At 36.0% G+C, this 27,351-nt stretch overlaps 1 protein-coding gene across 2 annotated transcripts in view; it reads right to left on the minus strand.

Moving 5' to 3' along the window:
• The window catches only part of Arap2 (ArfGAP with RhoGAP domain, ankyrin repeat and PH domain 2), a 186,498-nt gene that overhangs the window by 11,087 nt on the left and 148,060 nt on the right, over positions 1-27,351 (minus strand). For both annotated transcript variants that reach the window (XM_028868146.2, XM_028868144.2), the window contains 5 exons: positions 24,101-24,229; positions 13,149-13,276; positions 4,715-4,797; positions 3,738-3,773; positions 2,043-2,106 (listed from right to left, as the gene is read on the minus strand). In XM_028868146.2, the coding sequence (XP_028723979.1) occupies positions 2,043-2,106; positions 3,738-3,773; positions 4,715-4,797; positions 13,149-13,276; positions 24,101-24,229 (440 nt within the window). The remainder of the gene's footprint in view (positions 1-2,042; positions 2,107-3,737; positions 3,774-4,714; positions 4,798-13,148; positions 13,277-24,100; positions 24,230-27,351) is intronic.

A 27,351-nucleotide genomic window follows, 5' to 3' on the forward strand; every position in this document is an offset into this window, starting at 1 on the left:
TTATTTTAGTCATTGTTTTCATATTTTGGAAACACTCAGTACATATTTTGGGAAGCACAATAGGCTCCAGGAGGCAGATGTACATAAGAGCCAAATAAGGAAGAGTCGTTCATACTGAGTTTACACTATAGTAAAAAGGCACAAACAAAACAACTAATTATACATATGCTTTTAATTAGTGCTACAATGGAGAAGTGCTATTCATTCCCTGACTGTCAACATGAAGGTCTATCGACTCCAAATCTGAAAATAAAAACATCAGTTTAATTGAGCTGTAAACAGATATTGTAGTAGCTTTTGACCGTATGCTCCCAACTATAAACAAAGCACTTCATGTCTAGAGTTTTGGTTTTTACGTACAGTATGGGTATCTGATTTTTCAAAATGAAGAAAGGACTCAAATGTTAGCAATTCACCATTTTTTTTCCTCCCTACAATGCATTACAGAGCAAGAGACTGGTGATTAAGTGAAAGAGGTTAAAAGTTGCATCTATGTTCATCTGTGGAAAATTAGGAAACTAAATCACACAGAAATGCTTTTCAAAACAAATAAGGTATAAATTTGGGAGTAAGGGAGTGAGTTAACGTTTTCATTGTAAGAAATATGAACGGATATGAACAGCAATAGTGACAACTTATTCATTAGCCATGAATTCCAATGCTCTGTGAGAAGCAGTATTGCTAATTCAGCTAGAAAAGGTTGAAAAAATTCAATTAGTAGGCTTATTAACCCTTTGTCAAAAGAACATGTCTTCAAGTGGAAGACTGAGTATGAGGCTGGATCTATGGGTTTCAGTGAACTGAGAAGTGTACACTATGTTAATTAACAAGAAAACTCAGGCTATACTGAGCATCCTAAAGGATACAAACCTTGATTCTTACAAAATATTTACCATAGATGAGGTATCAAAGAAATGTACTTTCCTAGCAACCACAGTGGAGAAGAATGTGAGGAGAAGACAGAGTGTACATTTCTGTATGAAGATCTGCATGTTCACCACTATACCACAGAGTGGGAGGGCAGGGAGGAAGATACCATGATAGATGAGGACATCATGGGAATAGGAAGAGGCTCTCAGGAATCCACAAGGTTGACCCCACTTTGGTCTGCTGGCAGTGGTCAAGAGGGTGCCTGGACCGGTCTACTGTAGGACCAGCCTAGCAAATAACCTAGCTGTCATCATAGAGCCTTTGTCCAGTGACTGATGGAGTCAGATACAGAGATCCATGGCCAGGCACCAGGCTGAGCTCTGGGAATCCAATTGATGAGAGAGAGGAGAGATACTGCAGGTGAGGGACATCGAGATCATGATGGGAAGACATGTAGAGATGATCGGCCACACTAGTGGAAGCCCATGAACTGTGGACTGGTGGATGTGGAGCCCCCATGGTACTGGACTAGGCCCTCTGGATACAGAAGATGGTTGTTTGGCTCAAACTGTTTGGGGGGTACCCAGGCAGGGGGAATGGGATCTGTCCCTGTCTATGGGCAGGCTTCTGGAACCTGGTGCCTGTGGTGTGACACCTTGCACAGTCTTGGTGCAGTGGGGAGGGGCTTGGACTTGCCTAGACTCAGTGTGCTGGGCTCTGCTGACTCCCCATAGGAGACCTCGATTTGGGGGATGTGGGGATGCAGGGTGGCTTGGGAAAGAGGGCTGGGGGTGGGAGGAGGGAGGAGGGGGGATCTGTGGATAGTATGTGGAGTGAGTAGAAAATTTCTTAATCAAGAAAAATGAAAAATAAAAGAATAAGATCTACATGCTATTGCAGAGCAGTGAGAATTCAGGCAAGGCTATTATCTGGACCAGCATGTCCCCCTAAGCTTAAGGGACACTGTGCTGGTGGGAACAAGAAGCCTAGACAGTCACCACAATCTCCTCTTTCAAAGAGCAATGGAAAATTTGGATTTCTGTATATGTAAAAATACGTCCAAGTGCAAGCATGCCAATTTTGTACACTACAAACAAAAATTCAATGAAAATTACAAGCATGCTAGCATTTCCTTTAAACAGTAGGTTAGATGGTTATAACAGATATCATACCTGGGCAATAAAGATACTGGCCATCCACTCCATCTGGGCTTGTAAACTGTCACAACACAAGTGCCTACAAAACAAGGTTTATATAATAAATACTTGTAAAAGACAGTTGCTCTTCCACACTGTGGGCAGTAATATTAATAGTAAGAAATATTTCTGAATTCTTCTAAACTTATGCTTTAATGAAATCAAACTCAGACTATGTTAGTAGAAGTGGTTTCAATCTTCTGGGAAGTAAACCTCAAATTGGCCCGAGGCCAATGATCAGCAATATTTTGGGAAGGCAAAGTCAGTGTCATTTGGTGATTTCATGCATATGGCAGTAACACAACTTTTCTCCAGAGACTTTGATTGGAACATATGTGCGCATTCATGGGGTGGAGACTTTTTTTTTTAAAGGGCTTAGACATAGTCTTGTCAGATAAATATCACTATGGGTCTATTGGCAGTCACTCACTGTTTTACTACATCATAAATAAAGCAGCTCTTGCTCTCAAGCTTTGCCCAGGACACGACAGAAGCTGGCCATGCAAACAAACAAATAGCACAGTAAGAGAACCAAGAGACCTGCTATAGAAAAACACAGAAATAGCAGATGCAGGTACAGGGAGTCTGGAGGGGGTGAGAAGAGTTCAGTGTTAAAGAGGTAGATTTTGTACCTGGTGTTAGAATGAAATAATGGACATTTCAATGAACTTATACTCTTCATATTCTTGGACTTATAAATAATAAGTAAAAACAATTTATTTGAAAAAATAGGAAAAAAAGACATTTCTTTTTTTATAATTAATTTAATTTTACATATCAGCCACAGATTCTCCTGTCCTCTCCCCCCCCCCAGCCTTCCCTTCAATCCTCCCTCAACTCCCACCTCCTCCAAGGCAAGGTCTCCCCTGGGGATTCAACTTGGCCTGGTAGATTCAGTTGAGGCAGGTCCAGTCCCCTCCTCCCTACACCAAGGCTAAGCAAAATATCTCAGCATAGGCCCTAGGTTCCAGAAAGCCAGTTCATGCACTAAGGACAGGTCTAGAGAGATGGTTCAGCCATTAAAGTCTAGGCTCACAATCAAAACATAAAAAAAAAAATGACATTTCTAAAGCTTGTTTTCTTTCTCATTAGTCTTGTTAAGACATTGTCTTTTTTCTTCTCCAGGCAAATGTGAAATCATCTTATGTGGTCACTTGAGGGACGTCAGCAGTGTGTGAGTAGAGAGCACAGCAGAAAAGCAGAGTCACAAGTGTAAGAGTAAATGCACTCCCCATAAACCAGGCAGATTAAGAAGCCCTGGCCCCTAGGAGTGGGGTGAAGAAGTGTCCAACCTAACACAACCTGGGGACTAGCTAGGTACAGAAAGTTAAGGAGGAGGCAGCTTCGATATGATCTGAGAGACAAGCAGGAGAAGAAAGACAATGGGAAAAAATACAAGGAGAAAACAGGCTATGGATTTTTTTTTTAAGTTTCAACTTAAGTTTTATCTAAAAAAATTCGAACCTTAACTTTGTCTATTTATTTCCTAAAAGCTAAATTCCAATACTATCTACTGTCTAAGAAAGAAACCGATGTAAGATTATATTTAACTGAACTTAATACAAGTTTATTTCCTTCTTCTTTTCTGTAGTTCTGCCTATGCCATGATGTCATTCTTTACTCAAAGTTCTCAATATTCTATAAAATCAAAAAAGCTGCCAGTTAACTTACCAATGGTGTTTTTCAGAATATGCAGTCAATCCCCAACTGCATCAGAGAAACACAAACAATATGTTAAAGGCATCCCTGCCATTGCCATAAGTCATGATGTGAGACATCTAGAGAAGGCCCATTAACAGAACTCAGCCAATAAGGTACCACAATCTTGAGCCTCTGAAACTTAATCTTTAATGCTTTTATTTGGTGCACTAACAAATTTTGTGCTATCATAAGTAGTCTTTCTCGGTTATTTTTAATAGCAACACATATATGATGAATATACTAAGGACAAATATCTATGCAAATAGCTGAAGTCAGGTGTGTGTATGTGTGCATGTGTAATACATGTATATGCCTTAAGCTTAATAATTATGGAGGTAAAAGTAAGAAAAAATTTCAGTAATGGAATCTGAGAACCATGGGTCATTAAAGAGTTTTCTGGAATAATATAATAGTATTACTTAGATAATCAAAGTGTCTGTGATAACAAATTACAATATAAATGAATGCTGTGTTCATCAAATATTAAAGGATGCAATATTTAAGAGGTCCCATGTTTGTGGAGCTAAGAAAAGGTACAGAGCATGGATCAGAACATTCTAAAAGTGAAGCATCAGAAAGCTGGACGGGCAGTGTGAGATTTCTTTTATTTAGTGTGTTTGGAGCATTCCTCCTTATACCCCAGACACTCCTGTGTGCTGTCAAGGAATGGGAGGCCAAGGAATCCTGTTCTGGAAGTTGCTGACATCTCATGAGGATTTCCGGACTCATCCAAGGCAGAGGGCAGTCTGTAAGGAGCTTAATCTTTTCCCACAGTGGGAATATCCCCTCTCTCATATACTCACAAAGCCACTCAGTCCACCCAAGGATCCCAGGTATAGACGAAGGATTCAGGATTTACAGGTGTTAAACTAATGCCACGTATCCCTAAGCCCTCCAACAGACTTAATTCCTGCTTTGTTTTGCTTCCCTCTTACCCCTTTCTTTACCTGGTTGGGGGCTTCATTTTCTTCTTCACACCAAGATAAAACTTCATCAAGTTGAGAGAAAACATCTTCTCATGCTTGCTGCTCTGAAAGGGAAGAAAGTATAACCTGGAATTAAGTAGATTTTATATATTCTTAACATTTCTGTAGAAATGAATAAATGCATCCAGAATTCTTTATTTTGTCCCACATTTATGACCATACTACAAGGCTTAGCAAATAAAGACTGATTTGATTGTAATATGATCAAATAAATAAATTTAAGTAGAAACTGTATAACATCATAATTGGCACAAATATCTGTCTAGATGCTGACATCTAGACATCTTGCCTTGGTTCAGATTTTATCACTGAATGAAAAAAGAATTTTATAAATTAAGGATTTTACAATTAGGGAAAACAGACCATGTACACTCAGGGATTCATATTACACGATTCTAAGTAGTTACATTGAAGAAAATGATCAATAATGACTTGTTAAAATACATTCTGAAAGGAATTTATGTTTTCTCTGGATCATTGACATGTTCTCCATACCCCATTGAAAGTAAGCATCTGTGCTTCAGTAAGTGACCAAAGGATGCTAAATGTTGCCTGCAGAAGAGGAATGATAGCAAAAGCGAGAGGCAGTGGAGGACTGAAGGGAACAGCATCTTCTAGATCCAACAGGACGGATGTAGGCATGCACTCCCAGACAGGGGCAGCACAAGGGAGACCTGCATAGGTACAAACCAGACAAATGCCTAGCCTTCAGACACAGGAGCCAACCTCTAACCAAGAATCTATTTGCAACTGATACCTGCTGGGGAAGGAATATTATTTTTTCCAATGATACCCTATTTTTGTTTTCTTTTTTCCTCTAGAGATTTCATTCCCTCCCCACTTTTTCCGAGACAGGGTTTCTCTGTATAGTTTTGGTGCCCGTCCTGGATCTTGCTCTGTAGACCACGCTGGCCTCAAACTCAGAGATCCACCTGGTTCTTTAATTCCAGCCTTCTGAGTGCTGGGATTAAAGGTGTGCCGCCACTGCCACCCGGCCCCCTCCCTACTTTTAAGTGAGTTTTTCTGTTTAATTTAGGGCTTTCTTTGCATGCTATTTTTTCCAGCTTTATTTTTATTTATTTATTGAGAGAGAAATGAACATGAAGTTGGGTCAATAGGAAGTGGAGAGGAAAAATATAATCAAAATAATATATAAAAATTTTAAATAAAAAAAAGATATTTTCAAAATAAAAAAAGAACCCCATGGCTGCTTACATATATTTTTCACATGTCATTTGTTTGGCAGGGCTAAGATTGTATCATGTTCTAATTTAAACTTGATTTAAAAATCATATATATCCTATTCTTTATCCATGGATACCAACACTTTTATAAAAATAATTTCATAAAAATTTTAAATTTTAAAAATTTTATAAAAATAATAACTATTGAAATAATTTATCATGAACTATCCTCCATATCCTAAAAATTCTCAAAGAAATGGTTTTATTTTATTTTATTTTTTTATCCTGTTTATTTTTTTTCTTTTATTTTACAATACTATTCAGTTCTACATAACAGCCACAGATTCCCTTGTTCTCCCACTTTCTGCCCCCCTCCCCTTCCCCCCAGCCCACCCCCCCTTCCCACCACCTCCAGATCAAGGCCACCCCTGAGGACTGAGATCGACCTGATAGGCTCAGTCCGGGCAGGTCCAGTCCCCTCCTCCCAGATTGAGCCAAGCGTCCCTGTATAAGTCCCAGGTTTCAAACAGCTATCTCATGCAGCGAGCCCAGGACCTGGTACCACTGCCTAGATGCCTCCCAAACAGATCAAGCCAATCAACTGTCTCACCTATTCAGAGGGCCTGATCCAGTTGGGGGCCCCTCAGCCTTTGGTTCATAGTTCATGTGTTTCCATTTGTTTGGCCATTTGTCCCTGTGCTTTATCCAACCTTGGTTTCAACAATTCTCGCTCATATAAACCCTCCTCTTTCTCAATAATTAGACTCCCAGCGCTCCACCCGGGGCCTAGCCTTAGATGTCTGCATCCAGATTCTTCCGTCCTTGGATGGGGTTTCTGGCACAACTATTAGGGTGTTTGGCCATCCCATCACCAGAGTAGGTCAGTCCTGGCTGTCTCTCGGCCATTGCCAGCAGTCTTTTGTGGGGGTATCTTTGTGGATTTCTGTGGGCCTCTTTAGCACTTTGTTTCTTCCTTTTCTCATGTGGTCTTCATTTACCATGGTTTCCTATTCCTTGTTCTCCCTCTCTGTTCTTGATGATGGAGAAATGGCTGAGATCTACATGAATAGCCTGGACATGAGTGGGAGCAATGAACGGCAAGGGTCGAGGGAAAGAGAGTGGGAGATCCCACCTGGATCAAGAAATGGTTTTAAACTGATAGGAAGATAGGATTCATAAATAAGAACAAGGAGTTTGAGGTCAGAGAGACATAGTATAGATCTGTTTTGCTCCTTATAGTTTTGTGATTTTGCACTATTTCTCTTTGTAAGTTGAAAAAATAAAATTACTCACCATCTGGATTGTGTAGGGAGAAAAGGGAATGTGTAGCCAGAGTGTTATTGTGAAAGGTTATTGTAATGGTTCAATAACAACAAAAATGCCTATCAAGCTTAGTCTAGGGATTGGCATAAAATGAACTCACAGGAAGTAGCTACTTCTGTAAACATAGAATATACAGTCTCGTGCAAATTCCAGTACAACGATTTGTAGGATGTAAGGAAATGCATCAAATCTCAAATGCCTAGCTCGACTATGTGTTATATATTAAAATGTCACTGTGATGTCATTTCTTTATCACCAATCAAACTTGCAAAGTAAAAGGTGGAAGCTATGGCTATGTTTATAAAGTTAAAAGCTAATTTCAGAAGAATTCACAGGAGATACTTACAGGAAAAGTAACAAAGAGGTCAGCAAGAAATCAATGCCTTGCTGAGAAGTGGCCTCTGGCAGTGACTGAGCCCTACAATTTACATAGGGAACTCCCATCTACACAGTATTAGCACTGTTTCTCATTATCATTGAAGACATATGCAGACACATTTCATTAATTAATTGGCCATTATGGGTCAGTAACAGTAACAGAAGCACAGATTATGAATAAGTTGTCTTTACTAATCAAAGACAAAACTTTGATCTCAAACAATGTACAACTTTGTCTTTGCTTATTTCTTTTTATTAGCACTTAAAATATTGATGTGGAAATAAGGTCTCTTTTAAATAGAATGTTCAATTTCATTTTGCCTTAATTTTGCTCTTTTATGAGGTCAAACAATTTTTTTTTCAATAAAGCTCTCAGGTGGACTCAAACTCCAAACTCACTATGTAGCTGAGTATAACCATATTCATATGCTTCCATTTCTCAAGTGCTATGATTACAAAAATGGACCACAACACTGGGTTTAGTCATCCTTAACATTTGTTAATTCAAGATATTCCAGTACAGGTGACTTGTTTTCTTGGTCTTGTGAATTTTGATGGTTGCTATTTTAAAATATTCAATTATTTTATCAACCTGAAATATTCTAGATTTTAATATAAGTGAAAATTTAAATTAAATAATTATTTCATTCCAATTTATTTAAAAAAGGTCCACAGTTAATACATGCAAATTTTATGACATAGTTTTAAAAATTAAATCTGAGTAAATAATTCTTTTCCTGGACTTTACAGTGTCATTCCTCTATGCTCACTTTTATTTTAACTTGTATTATTTGAGGTTTCTCTGATGTGTTGCACATATTAATAGTTGGAAAAATACTTCAAGATTATTTCATTTTTTTTTATCACCAAAAGTATTTGCTAGTTTCCTTATCTATTTTCCTTTGGAGGTAAACTGTTATTTTTCACACAGTTCTAAAAATATAACTCTGAACATTTGAGAATTACAATAGAGTTAGAAATCAATATCAGTGAGGTTAAATCAGTTTTTATCAGTGAAGTTCTATAGTTTCCTTTTTAGCTCCTATTTCTTGTTAAGGGCCTTTAAATATACTTGATATATTTTCTCTTCTAAATCCAACTGGGGATTGATTTTTTATATTGATCTTATGACTTGCTAACTTGTTGAATTTCAAGGAACAAACATTTTTTTAAAAATTGAAAGTCTTTTGTGTGATCATGAAGTATGGCAGTTAAGGAACCCTCTATAGGCTTTACTGAAGAAGCTGGCCATTAAGCCTTCATGCTATAAGGTGATTCCTGGTTACCCTTGTAGGAGGTTAAATCATACGGCAACTGAGGCTAACATCCTCCCCAGCAGATTAGTTGGCTAATGCCTGTTACACAATACCATGCTTGCTACAAAGTAGAGTGAAAGGCAGCAATCCCAATGCCATAGGAATGAGGGCATTTGCATGTCTTAGAATCCCCATGCCCAATGTTGCTGGTCTTTATACGTCCAGGATATTGGTAAGTCCAATACCGCTTGCATTTCAAAGACTTTCTGCTTGCAGATAAAGAGTATAAAGTAATAAAATTCCCCACAACACTCCTGGTGTGTGAGTTTATCACTTTATACCACCCTAAAGTCACAAGTAGAGAGGCAATTCCGAAGCAAGGAAAAGAAATCTCTTGTGCATTTTGACATTTTAACTGAACATGCATAACAAGGAACTGCAAAAGTCCCAGTGGAAATTTCTATAAATGTAAATATCAGTTGGCATGATCTCTCTCCCTCTCTCCCTCTTTCTCTCTCCCTCTCTCTCTCTCCCCCTCTCTCTCTCTCTCTCTGGTTTGCCTAATTCCTAGTGAATGCCTCCAAAAATTCAACAAACTAAACTTTTATGAAATCTATAATGTGTTGCTTGAGTTACTACATTTCAAAGTGAAGTTATTAACTAAGTCAATTAAATAAGTGAGCTTCAAAATTATTCCTGAGGCTAAAAGGAGTCTTCTTATTAGTTCAGGCAACTGTTAAGGACACCCCCCTCCTTACTCATTTGCCTTTCTACCTTTTCTTACTCAGTTTTTCACACTATTAACAGTCTAATGGCAATATTCTTTGAAACCTCTCACCTTTTATGTAAATCAGTTCTGAACATATTTTAATTAACATTTTCTGTGCTTCGAAAAATCTGTGAAAACAAAATCTATCTTCCCTTGTGTATTACCCTAATTTGTTGTTAATGAACATTCATAAATTATTTCTAATTAACAGTTACTTTAAATATACTTCTCAGTTTATAATTTCTACTTCCTTCTCAGGAAATAATTTTCCAAATGTACACAGGGCACATACATTAGTGAAAGCTGTTCCAGAGCCAAATCTTTATTCAAACAAATATAAGGATTTTACTATTGATTATTTAATGTGAAATCATTTGAAAAGTTAGCATTGGCAATGGCATAATAATATTAATAGGCCTGTAGTATGAAAAAAAATTAAGGAGCAAAATAAAATAATGAGGTGAAAACAATAGCAGTTTGGGTTTAGAGAAAAGAATCTCTCATCTGCTGTCCTTGATGACAAGGCATGAGCTGGAAGGATTTATTTTGGTGGGATAAATGGATTTTAAACATCAGACTATATTCTATAACTGTGGTCCTTATGGTTTAAAATCCTGGGTGCTTATGAGATATTGCAGATGATCCTACATGTATGTCTATCTACCATGTGAGTGCCTGGCACCAACCTACACCAGATGAGAGTGTCTGTTCTCCTAGGACTGGAGATACAGGTGTTTGTGAACTTCCATGTTGGTGCTGGGAATAAAATCTAGGTCCAATGTAAAAGTCGTCAGTGCTCTTAACTGTTAAGCCCTTTCTCCAACCCTTGTATAACCACATTTAAGCACACTTGGTAATATCTGGATGAAAAGGTCAAATCATCTTCAAATAAATTGTCAGCCAAAATACCGAGCTACAGTAATATTAATTAATTGTCCTTAGGTAATACTTTCATAGAGCCTTTGCAATCTGACATCTGGGAGGAATAGATTCTGTCTACATTGCTTATTGGATATAAATTTTCTAGACTTTTATGTAAAGTCTTTGTGGCTCAATTTCTTCATGTATCAAGAAGGAATAGTAACAGTCCCTATTCCAGGGAGCTTTTAGAAAATGCCATGAAGCCAGCCTCTCTCTCTCTCTCTCTCTCTCTCTCTCTCTCTCTCTATATATATATATATATATATATATATATATATATATATATATTCTGCTGCCATACAATAGCCACACTATTGCTATTTTGGGATAGTGTGGCCACATTACTGTTCCTTCATGAAATTAATACTAAAAGATAAATTGTTTTATGGGCCTTCTGATGGTATATAGTAGAAAGAGTCTGGGCCTTGAATGGACAAAAATATTCAAAAAATTGATTATTAAAAGCCCTAGGGTGATATCCAATTGAAAACATGATACTTCACCAACATGTTACAAGTATAAAAGATCAATGATCAAGTAGATCATAACAAGGTGGATGGCTCATTATGGGAAAGTAGACAAGGTTAACCAAGTTATATTTTAGATCACTAAAATAGTCAACTGTAAAGTTTAGATTTGAGTTTCACAAGTGCAAATCTAAGGTTCAAGAACCTTAAGATCTGTTCACATAACACAAAACATGTAGGTGGTTTATTTCTAAAAAGCCTAGTGAGATAGCTGTTTGAAACCTGGGATTTATACAGCGACGCTTGGCTCAATCTGGGAGGAGGGGACTGGACCTGTCTGGACTGAGTCTATCAGGTCGATCTCAGTCCTCGGACGTGGCCTTGTTCTGGAGGTGGTGGGAAGGGGGGTGGGATGGGGAGAAGGGGAGGGGGCAGGAAGGGAGAGAACAAGATATAGCTGTGGCTGTTATGTAGAACTGAATAGTATTGTAAAATAAAATAAATAAATATAAAAAAAAGCCTAGTTTTCTTCTGCAGAGAGAATAGAATCACAGCACCAAAGAGCAACCATATGATACTCAGTCAGGCTCCCTTTTGAGTGTGGAATGAGGAGATGGACAATGCTTCTCCCTTGCTACTACTCCATCTTCTTCCTGCCCCCTAGGAAGTCTATGGCTATTTTTCTCCCCAGGCCAAACAGACCCTTTCTCAGTTCTTTCCCCTTAGAGTGGACAAAATGGTTTGGCAAATCATTCTATACTGATTGCTGTGCTTCTGTTGTTCATCCGTGTTATGACATCTACTAGAAAACTCATAAGGAGTATTCTATTGATGAATATATTATTCTCCTATTTATGGACACATCTGTGAATAAAGCTGCCAAAGAACATTCATTTACAAGTGCTTGGGGATTATAATTGGCAGGTGGATGAATAACTATTTTGAAACTCTTAAAGAGTCCTACATAATACTGGGGTTTTACCTTTCCACTAACTGTTTATTAGACTCCCCCCAGTTACTCTACATCCTTCTCCAAACTGGAGTTGTAACTCATTATTTTCATCAAAATAACTGGTTTGTAAAATGGTATACTAATGATGACTAATGATGTTGAACACTTGGTTTAGTGGCTCATGAGTAATTTCTATAGCTTCCTTCATGTACTATCTGCTCAACCGTATTATCAAATGTCTACTGGGATGTCTTTCCTATTGATATGGAATGGCTTATAATATTCTGGATGAATCTTTTTTTGTTTCAGACATAGATTTTTGAATATATTTATTCATTCTGCAACTTACCTAATCCTATTCTTATGGGTATCTTTGTAAACACACTGTTATGATGATATATATTTACAAGTGTTTCACATTTCAAAAAATACTCATACATACTCTTGTTTAAACATTAATGTGATTGCTCTATAGGAATCACATTATAATCATCACATTCATAAGAGAGGCAGAGATGTTAAGTTACTTACTCAATCAGTAACTCTTAGCAGAGATGAGATTTTCTGATGTTAAATTCAGCATTTTATAGCTACATCATTTATCTAACTCTGCTTTTATAATATCTAGTACTACGTGCCACTTGACATTTCTTTAATAAATTCAAATTTTACAGGGAATAGAGGCTAATAAATATGATATGGTGGTGAATTTATTTAAGTGTATAGGGAAGATGTTAACATTCGTTATAGAATCTGAGTTTTGTCATTCATACACTCCTCTTCATTAAATCTCCACTATCTCACCCAAAGCCTCTTTTTGCCTTTAGAATACAACACACTCTCTCTTAATTCTACTAGCCATGATGCTGATTTATGCGATAGTTTATGTTAACACACTTAAAGTCTCTTCAGGGATGAAGTAATTTTCTTCCAACAACAACAAAACTTGAGGTTCACAGAAAAGCCACAGGAAGTTCTAGGTTAAGTTACTGAATGTTTTGGTGTCACTTCTCAGAGGCTGAAGGAAGTCATCACTTTACTTCAAGCATTGTTTTGAAGAGAGATGACCAGGACCAGTGTCACACAAAGACAAATATCTACACAAAATAATAATGCACATGCTCAAATCCCACTTATTCAATTACCTTTGGATCCTTGTAAAGAAAGAGATGTCCATCTCGCAAAACAACATATCGGTCTTGAAACTTATTTCCTGATAGTATTTTAGATGGCTCTTCTTTGAGTTTTAAGGCACCTTCTTTGATACTTTTCTCTGCAAGACAGAACAGATTTCTGGAAATTGGGTCCATTTTCACTTATTGGGAATACAATATAAACCATTTGTATTTTCACTCTTCAAAGACTTATTTTTATTTATTCATGTGCATGTGCCCATGCATACATTTGTCTGAATGTATGGCATATAAGTATAGGTGCCACTGGAGGCTAGCAGTGGTCACTAGTGCTCCTACAGCAGGAGTTACAGATGGCTGTCAGCTGCCTACTGTGGATGCTGGGACATGAAATCCAAAAGTTTTAAGTGCTCTTAACCATGGAAGTATCTCTCTAGTCTCATATATTTTAAAATCTTAACTATTTTGTTTAAAAAAGGGAAAATGTCATTTCTTTTTAAAATTTACATTTATTGATATTGGGGACATGGAACATACACAGAGGTCAGAGGAAAACTTTCAGAATCTGTTCTCTCCTTCTTTGTGTGCATTCTAGAGATCAAACTTGGACCCTTAGGTTTAGAGATGAGAGTTTAATTTCCTGGTCCATTGTGGTAGCCTCAAGATCATATTTCTAAATGTTGGCTGCGTGCTGAAATAATTATATTTTGAATACATGATGTTAAATAAAATATACTAACACAATAGTGAAATGAAATCTACCCATTCATATTTTTTTTTCAATGTGGGCTCTCTAGACTAGGTCTGTGATCCTTAGATTCCTTCATAGCATAATGACCCTTGATGCTAATCACTTCCAGGCACTAAAGTTTCTAATGATACATAGAGGATCAGGTCACCACACCCCTCACTGGACAATCATTCAATTTTCATTGGATTCTGTTTACCTAATCAGAAGTTGGATTTCACAGCTAATGTGACCAAGGATATCAATATGCAGGCGGCATGATGCTCTGTATATGTCTAAGTATAGAAAGTGTTACATGAAGGAAGAACAGGGGAAGGGCCTTGGAAAGAAAGAAGTATTATCTACATATCTACTTTCAACTGGGAAAGAGAAGCTCTTTTGCAGAATTGCTCTAATGGAGGAAATTGTTTACAGGTAAACTTGGGAAATCATCTAACTCACTTTGTTAGTGTAACAGGTCTGAAGAGACAAAGCACTCTCTAAGACATTAAGTCTACCAAGGAACCATCCAGACCTTACACTAACAGGCACTACTTCATTTAGTATCAGTTTTCCTCTAATCAAATCCCAACACCTGATTACCTTCCCTGCCAATCAAGCATGGCTATTTGTAGCTTAGTGAAAGTTGTTTGGTGTAGCACTTCAGATAAGAAAACAAATGTGTTCCCCTAATTCTATTGAGCTACTACTTTACAATTAGGAAAACACTTTTATCCCCCAACATAGTATTTTTATTGACTATTTGGGAATTTCATATCATGCATCCTGATCACATGCACTTTCCAGGTCTCCCAAATCTGATCTCTACCCTTATGAGCCCCCCCAAAAAAGAAAAAAGAAAACAAACAAACAGTCTAATTTGTGTTGCCTATGTACTCACTCACTGGAGCATGTTCAAACTCGTAGTTGCCAGCCCCTTAAAGAAAACTGAGTCCTTCCCCACATGCACCCCTACCAGAAGCCCTTAATCGTGGAGAGCTACAGTTCAGCATCCTTATCACAATTTTTAAGACTTCTTTTTGATGGTTTCCTGTCTAACTTGTTACTTTTGGTGGGTGGGTTGGGAGGGGGTGAGAATCATATGTATAAAAGCAGAGGCAGAACTTCTGTTCTGAAGGCAGAGTTGCTCACTGCTGTAGAAACAAGCAAAACAGATGTGTGTGTGTGTGTGTGTGTGTGTGTGTGTGTGTAACAAAACAGAGTAGATGATATACTCAAGTAGAACAGATATTTCATGAAACTGAACATGCACTCAAACACAAGATTTACAAACCATTTGATTCATGGTTTTATATAAAAATATGAATCCCTAACTAGCGCTCCCTAAAACTAATAAAATATGTTCTGTATGGTGGGACAGTAGGCATAAGGAGAAAGCAAATCTGATGACTTAGAGATGGTATCTATGCCTGAGAAACTACTGTCTCATCTACTCTTGATTTCAGGGCTATAAGGGTTAAAGAGAGGCTAGAAGCAGGGCTGAGTCAGCAGAAGTCTGGATTCTATAGCTCCCCCATTTACCAGCACATTCCCTGATGGAGTTATATAATGTCTTCATGCTCCAGTTTCTCTTTGGATTAAGTCTAGTAACTACTAGTGATGGACTCTCAAACTCAGTAGGAGGAACAAATGAAATGTTACACACAATAATATCATTCTCAAATTCAAGTGGAAAAAAGGGGAGAGGGAAAGAATAGAGATGACCATGTGTAGTTAGTAAATGCAGTGTCTAGGACACACAGTCCCATATATATGACCTATAAGTGGCAAATGAAGTCATTCATTACAATGTGTAGTTAAGAAAATAAACTGGTATAACCCCGATTTCACTGATCTATTCATTTGTGGGTAATTAGATTATTAAAACAAGTATACACCTCTGTTCTTGTTGAAAAAGACCATTTCTTCAAACCAGGATATAATTTGAAAAAAAAAATCCCTTGCTGAAGCTTTCCATCCCCAATAAATGTTGAAAGACATAAACAGGCAGCACCTATGAGTGATCCCTCACTGAAAATAAGCTATGCCCAAGTCATTTGCCTAACATTTGCAGGCAATGTCCCAAACACCTTCCCACTTCAAACTTACTCATTTTTCCCTTGGTTGAAACTAAGTTGCACAATACATGTGTATTTCTTACAATGTAGAGAAATTAGAATTGGTGATTTATTCCAGTTATTGTGTGGCATTCCTTCAAAGTGTATTTTACTAAAACATAGTTCTGCAAGTGAAGAGAAATTAAGCTGGGTGTAGTTACTAACTACATGTAGTCTCTCTTTCCACTCCCTTCATTTTTTTTTCATTAAGCTATGAAGACTTACTTATCTCTAAAAAAGAGAAAAGGTGTTTTTTTCTTATTTTTATAGTGGATAATAAAAATTAAAAGTAACATATGTAAATATTTTTATATTCCATAAAAATAAACTGTACCTTAGGATATCTTCACGTTTGAATTATTTTGAGACAAGGTCTCACTCTTCTAGTCAGTTCTGAAGCCTATGACACTCCTGCATTTAAATCTTAAAGACCTGAAACAGCAGGAACATGCTGCCATGCCTAGAATCTATTCTCCTACCTGCTAATTGCCTGGAAATGGTATTACTCTATAATGACATTATATATAAATACCTAAATTATAAATAAAACAGTACTATAATATAAGTGGTTAGGCTATTTTTACCAGAGAGAATTTTCCAATTTATACTAGAAGTTATGACTGTAGAAAGCAAGTAATTTCTGTTCTATGCTGTGTTTATTATTACAGAATCACAATAAACTGTTTCCAAAATAAAGCTAGCATGGTAAGAGATGCATTTTTTAATATTAAATCAGGATATAGTTTTCAACACACTCTTAACAAGCATAAAGGTATAAATAGTCCTTTAGCATTTTGAAAGTGTTATATATTGTAACTCCTGTGAGTCTCAAGCTCCTTTCTAAACAGAAACAAAGGAGGAGTGTGTGGCGAGGGGCAGGGGGGAGACAGGGGAGGGAACAGGAGGAGGGCAGGAAGGAAAAACTGCAGTTGGGATGTAAAATAAATGAAAAATTTTAATTAATATAAAAGTGGATATAATGTTATCAAATTCATAAATGAGAAAGTTGTGGCATACTATGGTTCTCTGACAAGTTAAAACAAATAAACCTACAATTAGAATTTAGATATGTTAGCATCTAACATAGAATTCTATTTTCTATGTGGAGACAAGAATAAGCAAAGGGGAATGACATTTTTCTCACTAGAAGATATTCTTTGCTAGAGTAGATGTCAATGGTGATACAGTAAGACTATTTTATGTGCTTGAAAGCACTACATAAGCATTTTGACCCACAATAGTCATTTAATGCACTCTGTATTTGTAGTTCTCTATTAAATAGGTTTTGGACATTTAGGTTTTTTTCTTCCCTCTGGGTAAAGATGATGCTTGACAATCCTTTAAATTTCCTGTTATAGATTCCTGCATGAAACAGAAAGCTAATCAAACTTACCAATTGGTTTCCTCCCTACAGAATTAGTCTATCAGAAAATATCTGGACACTCACAGTCTACAGTGACAACTAAGGACCATTATCATACATCTTCAAGACAATACTTCCCCTGCAAGTGGACTAGGTCAAACTTTCAAACATTTGTACATATGTGGATTTGGCAAGACTCTGTGGAGAGTGGAATACAAATAATTTCAACTATATTGTGATCCATACTCCTAATTTTGCTTTGATTTGCTTAAGTCTACTAAAAGTAAAGTTTTTAAGTGTCCAAATGTGAATTTTCCAAAAGTTATTGCACTTGGACTGATTAGTTTTAAGAAGAATTGAAACTAAAGCATCTGCCATATACAGCAATATAAACTGACACACACAGATCTGCAGTTGAGTTACATGTTACATGTTTAAAGTATTTCTTCTCTGTTCATATAATTAAGATTTGATTCTATGAGTAAAATTTTATTGGGGCAATTTGAAATAATTTTTATTAAAATATGATTCAGCAATATAATATTATATTCAGCAATGTAATATTCAGCAATATAAAATTAATTAATCTGGAAGCTTACAGAAGGATAAATTTAAAATTTACCTGTGATACAGATGTAGAAACTTAGTACAAATGAAATAAAATAAAGATAGTCTTAGAATAGTAGCTATGATAAAGTCTAAATAGCAACTTAAATGACGTTTCATTTTCTTTATCTCAGTGTTTCAACTTTTAACCCATAGGGGAGAAATGAAATCTAAGGACTATTATTATCTTTCTTTTCAAGTTAATTAACTCATAACAACAATGCCCATGACACTAAATGATTCTCAGAAAAGAAATGCTGTTTCTGAACAAACGCACACTGAGTTTTATGTAATGACAAGAACTATTTATTCCATGTATAAAAGTAAACCACATTATCTCATATCTTTAAATGAATGAGCAGTAATTAAATGCTGCACGATTCTAAAATCTATTCCTACTGATGATATCTACATTTTAAATGGTTTGGGTAAAGTAGGACAGCTGAGGATATTAAAATCCTTATAACAGAGCAAACATTGTACAATAGGGTCTAAACTTAGGAAGCAATGGAAGCATGATTTCAAACATACTTGTATGCTTATTCCACATGAGAAAAAAATTACTATCAAATCAATAAAATGCAAGGCAAATGCATACATACATCTAGGAATGAATGAACGTTACAAAAGAGATAGACAGTGACATCAACACAGGTCAAATACTTAGGGAAGAGGAGACAGTCAGCAAAGGATGATTTAGTGCAACCCCTTAAAACTGCTGTAGACTGAAGCCAGAATCTCCCACTTGCTAAGCATGCACTGTGGCAACTTTGTTTAAATGAGATGTTAAAGGAGTTACTTAGAGAAAATGTGGTCACATCTAATTCATCTTGTTCATAAAGCACTGCTATCAGCTTCATCATTAGAATTTTTAAAATATTAGGAATGGGGGGAAAGATTTTTAATATCATTCCTTTACTGCTTTTAAGATTTTTTCTTAAATGAAAGTTTTCTATTAATAAATTATTAGTTAACTCACATCAGCTATGCTTATTTCTTTTATGATTTTTTCTTAAATGAAAGTTTTCTATTAATAAATTATTAGTTAACTCACATCAGCTATGCTTATACTTTTTATATGAAAATTGTAGGGTGTAATGGATATCACAAATGGAGCAATAATTCTAGAACAGGCCGCCACTCTGACTAAAAATGCATTTGCTAGCAGACACAAATGAGACGAATACTAACACATCCAAAATCTATCACAATATATAAAAGACATTAAGAAAGTTAAGATTACAGAAAAACATACTCATTTGTGAAAAATCATTATTTAGGACACTGATTTTTTTTATATGTATTACTTTTAGCATGTTAAAAACAATCACATCCAAAAGTATACAGATAAAAAAAAATGCCATAGATGACAAAAGAATATTATATATATATTATATATATAATTCTCTACACTATTCACCACTATGATATGTACTTTCTGGAGAGGCATAGATGATGCCATCATAAATTAAATTGTACAGCTTGGTTCCTTATAAGCCACAGAGTCATACTTTAAGAACTGTAATTAATATCTTCAATTGTATTTCTTTATACATTTATTTCTTACCTTCCACATGATCTAAATCAGGAGCTGGAGTTTCAGTGTGGCATTCAAATATATATAATAGCTAATTTAAAAAGACAACCTCAACTTGTAATACATGTAAAAATAACTATAACAAAATAGCCTATTTTGCTTTTACAATCTGAGTATCAATTAAACTCTTCTAAAACATTAATGGAAAATTCATGGAATATAGAGTTAAAGTTTTTAAGCAAGTTATAATTCCTATTTGGGGCCCAAAATAACAACTACCACTACCAGAAAAATGCTTCAATCAAAACATTTACTGCTGGTACTTTTCTAGGGTCTCACTCACTTTGTGGGATATATATTAATTCCTGGAAGAATGAGCTATACATAGTATAATCATGGACAGCTGCAGTCATACTGACAAATGAACTAGAGACAGTACAGAAGTAGAAACTTGTTTTGTGGCTTCTATCCTTATAAGATGAGTACAGGAAATAAAAGATGAACACCAAAGTTTGCTAACATTTTACTGTGAAAGAATGTCTCAGCCAATTGTCTGGAAAAATTATGAATTTTTTTTTAAAATTTTATTTTATTTTACAATTCAGTTCTACATATCAGTCACGGATTCCCTTGTTCTCCTCCCTCCCGCTTAGCTCCATTCCCCACTCATTTATCATTTTCAGTAATAAAAAATGTATTGACAAGCAAAAAAGAAAACCAAAAAAGAATTATGAATTAATGAAAACTTAGCTACTGGGGTAAAAGTTAATAACTGAACTGTCACCTGTATTGGCTGGCAGGGGGAGAATCTTTTTCCTCAATGTAGTGACACTGGGTGTATCTATCAAGCAAGCCAGGACAAGTCTCATGTTCAAGAGTAGTTGACCAAGTGGACACCACAGGTTTTTTTTGTTTGTTTGTTTTTGTTTTTGTTGTTTTGGTTTGTGTCTGTGTGTGTGTGTGTGTGTGTGTGTGTGTGTGTGTGTGTCTGTGTCTGTGTCTGTGTCCTTTTATTTGGTCACAGTTTACTATAGGTTTTGAGGAGAGTGGTGGTGGCATTTTATTTTGTTTTCTTGGTTTGGGAGGGTCATTGTTGTATTGAGATTTGTTTGTTTTTGAGAGAATTTAAGGTTGGGTGAGTAGAGAAGGGGAGAGGACCTGAAAGACTTAGGGAAGGGGAAGAATAAGATCAAAATATATTTAAATTAAAAAATTGTTTTAAATAATAAAAAAATGCCACCTCAGGGATGCTTTCTTTGCTTTGAGTGCTGCAGTGATTGCGGGGGATGCATACAGAGACCTTTACACAAGCACTGACTCACATACATCAGGAGGATGCTGTGGAATATCTGGGGCACTAAGTCAATAGCCAGTTTGCTACCAGTGCTTAAGAGCAGACCACAACAGTTTCTCACATTTCTCTTAAATTTTTAATTTATAATTAAATAAATCTGTATCTTCCTGTTTTGTTTTGCACAACTGAACAACCATTAAAAGTATTCCTGTTTGGGAGACCCATCCCTATGTGTTTAAAAGCTTGCTTCCTATCATAACCGTTTATGTTTCAATGCCTTTTATTTTTTAACCACACTGTCATGACACAAGAGTCAATCAACAGCTAAGATATTGTATGTAGGTGTAAATTTTAAATGTGTATAATTAGACAATATTAGAATAATATTATCACTGAAAGGACAACACTGGATACAGAAGGAATTTTATTTCTATGTAAAACACGAAGTGATCAGGTATATTCCATGATATTAAAAGGAAATGGTTCATAAAGAAAATACTTCTTATTTGATATTTATATTTGGGTGGAACTGGAAATAGAATTCATGGCCTTGCAAATGCCTGCTTTTAATGCTAAAGCTAACCCAAGCGTTTCCTAACATATTTTCTTTATTCCACGTTTAAGAAGAAAGATATACAAACAGCTAAAAGATAGATATTCCAGAGAGCATCTAAATTGGCACCCCTGCAATTTGCTCTGGAAAATCAACTCTACAGACAGACCTCTGTGCTTTTCAGAAACATTAGCAGAACCTGGCATCTAAATATTAGGAACTCCCAGTTCCCCACACTTCCCCATGTTGTGATGCTCACAAAGATCTACAGATATCCCCACATATTCCTAGGGGGCACACCCTCCTCTAGTTTAGAACAGTGATCTATGACATGGATGCCTGGTGCATGTACATGATCAGATGTGAGAAGGATGTCATTAAATGAAACATGGGGGTAGTAAAGAGATTTGCAGAAAGGTGGAGCTTGTGGAAGGCCAAGTTTCTATTCTAAAAATAGTACATATCTGTTTATTTAGATGATTGAAAATACAAAATGTATTTGATAAAAAATAATTTGAGATAGTATCAAATATAAAAGACAGTACTATGAAATTAGAAACTATCATATTAAATTTTGGTGAAATTAAGAGCTAACTCACTGATGAGCAAGTTTGAGGTTACAATCCAAATGAGAACATCCACAACATTTTAGAGTTCTTCTACTACCACCCCTTATAATTTTACTTTTTAAAATGATTAAATAATAGAACAATTTGTTTTCAAAACTAGCATTTACTAACTGTGGGATGTAAGAAAAGTTACTTTCTCTAATTTTCACCTGTAAAATAAATTAATATGAAAATTGACAAGGAGTTCTAAAAAACTTTTTAAAGGCCCTAGAGCTGAACCTAGTACTATTATGATGTTAAATGGACATAGGAATAAATGGCACTTGAGTTCTTATCTTTATGCCCATAGAGCAGTGCATCTCTCAACGCTCATCAGAGGAGCTTCTTTCTGCAGTAAAGCCAATCAACACAGAGATCTAAAAACAGGTGGCTGTACAGAGAATAAGATCTGTGGAGGGTGCAACTCTACATAAGGGTGTCAAGGCACGCTCCCTCCTCTCGGGGATCCGGGATCAGGGATCAGTGGTCAACTGGAGCAGAAAGAAAATAAGTGGACGTCAGCAACAAGATGTTTTCTGGACATGACCACATATTTGCACACATGGGCTCACAATGGCTGGGACAGAATAATTGCACAAGATCAAACCAGACAAAATCCCAATATGGGTAAGGGAGGAGTTCTTCAAGTCCTGCCTCTGCCTAAGTAGCGATTGGCAAGTCATGGCTGCTGGCAGAGGAGAGCTGGTTTTCTTCAAGGATGCAGGCCCTGAGAGGCTACCTATGATTTAATAAATGGTGCTATGTCTACATACATACATACATACATACAGTCACTAAATGGACTTAGTGAGTATTAAGAGAGAGAGAGAGAGAGAGAGAGACAGAGAGAGAGACAGAGACAGAGACAGAGAGAAAGAGAGTCAGACAGATGGAAAGCATATAAAGCTAGAAGGGAAAAGCACTGTCTTAATTACTTTTCAATTTCTGTGAAGAGATACCATGATCAAGGCAGCTATACAAGAAAGCACATAATTGGAGGCTTGCTTACGGTTTCAAAGGGCTAGTCCATCATCATTATGGCAGGGAGTATGGTGTCAGACAGGCAGGCATGTTGTTGGAGAAGTAAGTATCTTTGAGCTACATTCTGCATGTACATTCTACATATGCAGCAGGCAGAAAGAGACTTAGCCTGACATGGGCTTTTGAAACCTCAAAACCTACTCTCAGTGACACACCTCCTCCAAGGCTACTCAACATAATCCTTTCCAAACTGGGACGAAGCATTCAAAAAAAAAAATTCTCATTCAAACTACCATAAGAGGTAAATGAGAAAGGAGAGACATTGAAGGAGATGAAATGGTAGATGGACTTGAGCCAAACATATTCATACTTCAATGATAAATAAAATATATTTAGAAGTTTAAATGACCTATGGCCTATGGTATCTCTAGTGCCTGTTAATTTATTTTTTGTATTAAAATTAATTAACTGAAAATTAATTGTATACCAATAATAAGTAATAATGGTTATTATTGTCATTGCTTATCAAAGTAACATACAACTTTCTATTAACAGTCCTTAATGCCCAGCTCTGAAGATTGCTTTACATGTAAGCCCAGATGAAATGTTGTTCTAAATTGTCAGTGTATGACAACACAATCAGAGAGAAGTTTCAAGACCAAGCTTCTGACTTCTCATATGTGTTGAGAGACCATGTTCTATGGTTTGCTAACCTAACTGACTTCTTGTTGAACATTGCACTGTTTTTCCGGACCTTCCAGTTAAATGTTGTCTCCTTGCATTTGTGCCTATTTTATTTCTAAACATCATCAAAAGAACAGGGATATTTATACTACACACTCAGTCTCAGAGGCTAGATGTCTGTGGTTGTCAAATGGCCAGAAATGAATGTCAACCTAATTAAAGAAGACACCATGAAATGAAAACTAGAAGATGCCTATGCACAAACCACCCTTAGAAACACAGTCCCTTACTTCCAGAACGTTAACGTGCACCATCAGATGAGCCAGCTATTGCCACAGTGAAGCACACTAAACTTCTTCACAATACTCTGGAATCAGATTCTGTATTTTTCTATTCCTGTTTCCCCATTTTCAGACACCACTTGTGTCTTAATAACAACTCTTCAGCTACTTGAACTTTTAACCACCTCTGCAACGTGAAGGAAGCGCGCCTACCTCTGCAGTGTTTAATTGTGTCAATGGTTAAGAATCTCTTCACCACGAGATAAGCAGAACCAGGTTCGGCTAATGAACTCCACTGAAGCACCTGCTCCAACACATTCTCTGTGTAGTGAAGAGGACGCTCTGCAAACACAAACCAAAGTTAAACTGAACCAAATGGAGGAATGTGTTTAATGATTACAGGTTTTAAAACATCCCGTGGAAAGACATGTATGTGATGGCATGAACATTTTTCATTAAACAGCAATAGTACTAGGATTCCAAACAAGAGACTCAAATACACAGACAGGTAACATACTCAGTCAAAATTATTATATAAAGTAATCTATCCAACTACTGTTTCAAAATTTAGATGTACTCCCTTTAAGATAAGATCTCATTTACAACAATGACCATGTGTCTTAGTCTGTTTTTAATTTAGATAACATTCCTATTAGCATATGCAATTAAATAACTTTAAGAGGACTAGCAAATTAATCTTCTCCAATACTAACAGGCACAAATTAATCCTTTGTTTATCACAATAAGATTACAATCTTATAATTTCCAATCAATAATAGTGAATAATTTATAGGTAGTGTTCTCATAGCAAATCAATATCAAATAATAAAATAGGGTTGCAGAGAATCTTTGAAAATGAGAATATTAGATTTCTTATTCTACTTTAGAATATGAAATATATGAACCTTGTAGCAATGTTATAAATTAATCTATATTAGAAGCCTATAAGTGAGGAATTATATGATGTCTGAAGCAAATCTCTTTGATGACTCTTAATTTATATATATTTTGCTTTAGAAAACTGAATTATATATTCTTAGCATGGCATTTCACACAAAAAATTTCAACAATAATTGAAATTTCATAAGGAAGTTCCATTTGTGGATTAAAATATGTCAATTGGCTAATAAAGATATGTGCACAAAAGCATATTCTGGGGATATGTAAACTTTTTCATAGTGGACTAGTGGCAAAAAAAAAAAGCAGATGGAACAGAGGTCTGATATGAAGATGCCACAGCTCTTTCCCAGCTCTGCAGCTGTGTATTCAGTCAGTTATTTCAGTCCCCAAATGCACAGACCATAGCACCCTGGAATATGTTTGTAGTTAAAGTACTAATGCTAACAACAAATGAAGAAGAGAATGCCAAGGGTACCTACCTATCTGTTACTCCTCCTACTGAAACTGATGATAGAATCATGAGCACACTGTGCAATAAAGACATCAACCCCTCTTCTGCTATGACTACATTATTTAAGAAGACAGAGGTCATCAGTAAACTAACGTCCCCAAAAGAGCAATTAATATTTTGGCTTCCTATCCATACATGAAAATGCTTCCTTCCTTCTGTGCCCATTAAAGCATGCCTACTTATTATCATAATGGCTATTAACTATGTAACATAAAGATATACATGCACACAGCACAATGCTGACTACATATTAGATTCTCAATAACTATCCCAGGACTGACTTCCATTGTGAGTTTATTTCATAATCCATAAATTAACAGAAAATACTTATCACATAAACAAAACATTTGTCTTTGTAAAACCAGACAAAGCATAGAAAAGTGAAGATTGTATTGGATTAATTTTGCTTTTTACAATTTTTTTTTCTGAAAAAATGGACAAAGGTCTAAATTGATCATAATTTGTCTATGTCATAATTCAATTACTAATTAAAGAGATGGACTCACAAGGAAATCCTCATATAGTTGAAAATAGATACATCCAAATATACATCCAAATATAAAACTAATTATAGTAAGTACTCTGTTTACACAACTGTTGATTCAACCACATGCAGGCTGATAGTACTGATCCCATTAGAAGTTGTCAATTTCCAGAATAAGCACTGTGCAGCTAGTGTATATATCATGTACAATATATCAATTATTGCCTACATCCTCCCAACTGCACTCTTCAAGTATGTAGTAGAATATTATTTAAAGGTGTGTTACTTTTGCTTATGTTGCATTTGTTTAACTCTGTGAAGCTGTGTTACTGTGCCTGTATAAAACACCTGATGGTCTAATACAGAACTGGCTAATAGCAAGGCAAGAGAGTATATATAGGAGAAAATTGGGAGGAGAGCGCTAAGAGCTAGAGAAGGAGGAGGACTCAAAGGCCAGCCACCCAGCTACACAAGCAGCTAGCCATGAAGTAAGAGTAAGATTTATGGAAGTAAGAGAACAGGAAAAGCCCAGAGGCAAAAGGTAGATGGAATAAAATAAGGAAAACTCTCCGGACACTAAGCCAAGCTAAAGCCAGGCATTCGTAAGTAATAATAAACCTCCCTGTGTGCTTATTTGGGAGCTGGAGGAGGGTCCCCCTAAAAAAAAAAAACCAAAGACCAACCAACAACATCAGTATCCATTATTAATCTTCTTACTTTATTTGTAAAATGACTTTTCACAGAACTTCCTCCTTTTACCTAGTCATTTAAGGAGTTAAGGTGAGAACCAGAGATTTGAATCCTAAACCTACTGCACTTTAAGTCCTGATATTTTAAGTTCAATCTTTAGGTTGATTTCCATCAATTATGTAAATCTCCCATCATGGTTTGTCATATGTAATTTTTGGGTGGGAAGCAGAAATAAAGATGTTTTTGAGTCCAAAATAATGCAATATAAGCAAAAAAAAAAAGTTTGCCTTCTTCCTTTCACTGGTAAAGAAATAGCAGCAGTAGTTTCAATATTACATCCAAGGAAAATGACAATTAAGCAGTAGGCATGACAAGGCAGGTATAACACAGTTACTAGACTAGGGGATGAGCCCTGGAATAGAACTGGTAATGAGATTACAATTTTCAGAAGACTTATACTAAAGAGGGTTACTAGTACACTCAATTATAAGCAGATTCCATATTGATGGAACTGTGTTCTCACTATACTGAAATGTGTTACAGCAGACACAAAGGCTTGTTAATAGGTAGATAATTAATTCTTGTCACAAAATTTAAGTGTATTTTTTCTGATCAAGATCACTGTATGAAATAATTGAGGAGGAGGATAACCTTGCAAATTCATTTCTAGATAAAAACAGAGTTGTAAATGAAGAGATAAATATTACAGATCATCAAACACTACAATTGTAAAGTGACACTAATTTCCAATTTAAGAAAGGGATGAAAAGCATCAAAAATGGATTGAGGTATCAAACACTGTTGAAATATAAATGTTACAAATATATGTAACTGATACTTGCAGCCTTATGTCATGGCAGATTACATAGGACAGGGCAT

Source organism: Peromyscus leucopus, chromosome 10 (genome assembly GCF_004664715.2).
Source record: "Peromyscus leucopus breed LL Stock chromosome 10, UCI_PerLeu_2.1, whole genome shotgun sequence".
Lineage (NCBI taxonomy): Eukaryota > Metazoa > Chordata > Mammalia > Rodentia > Cricetidae > Peromyscus > Peromyscus leucopus.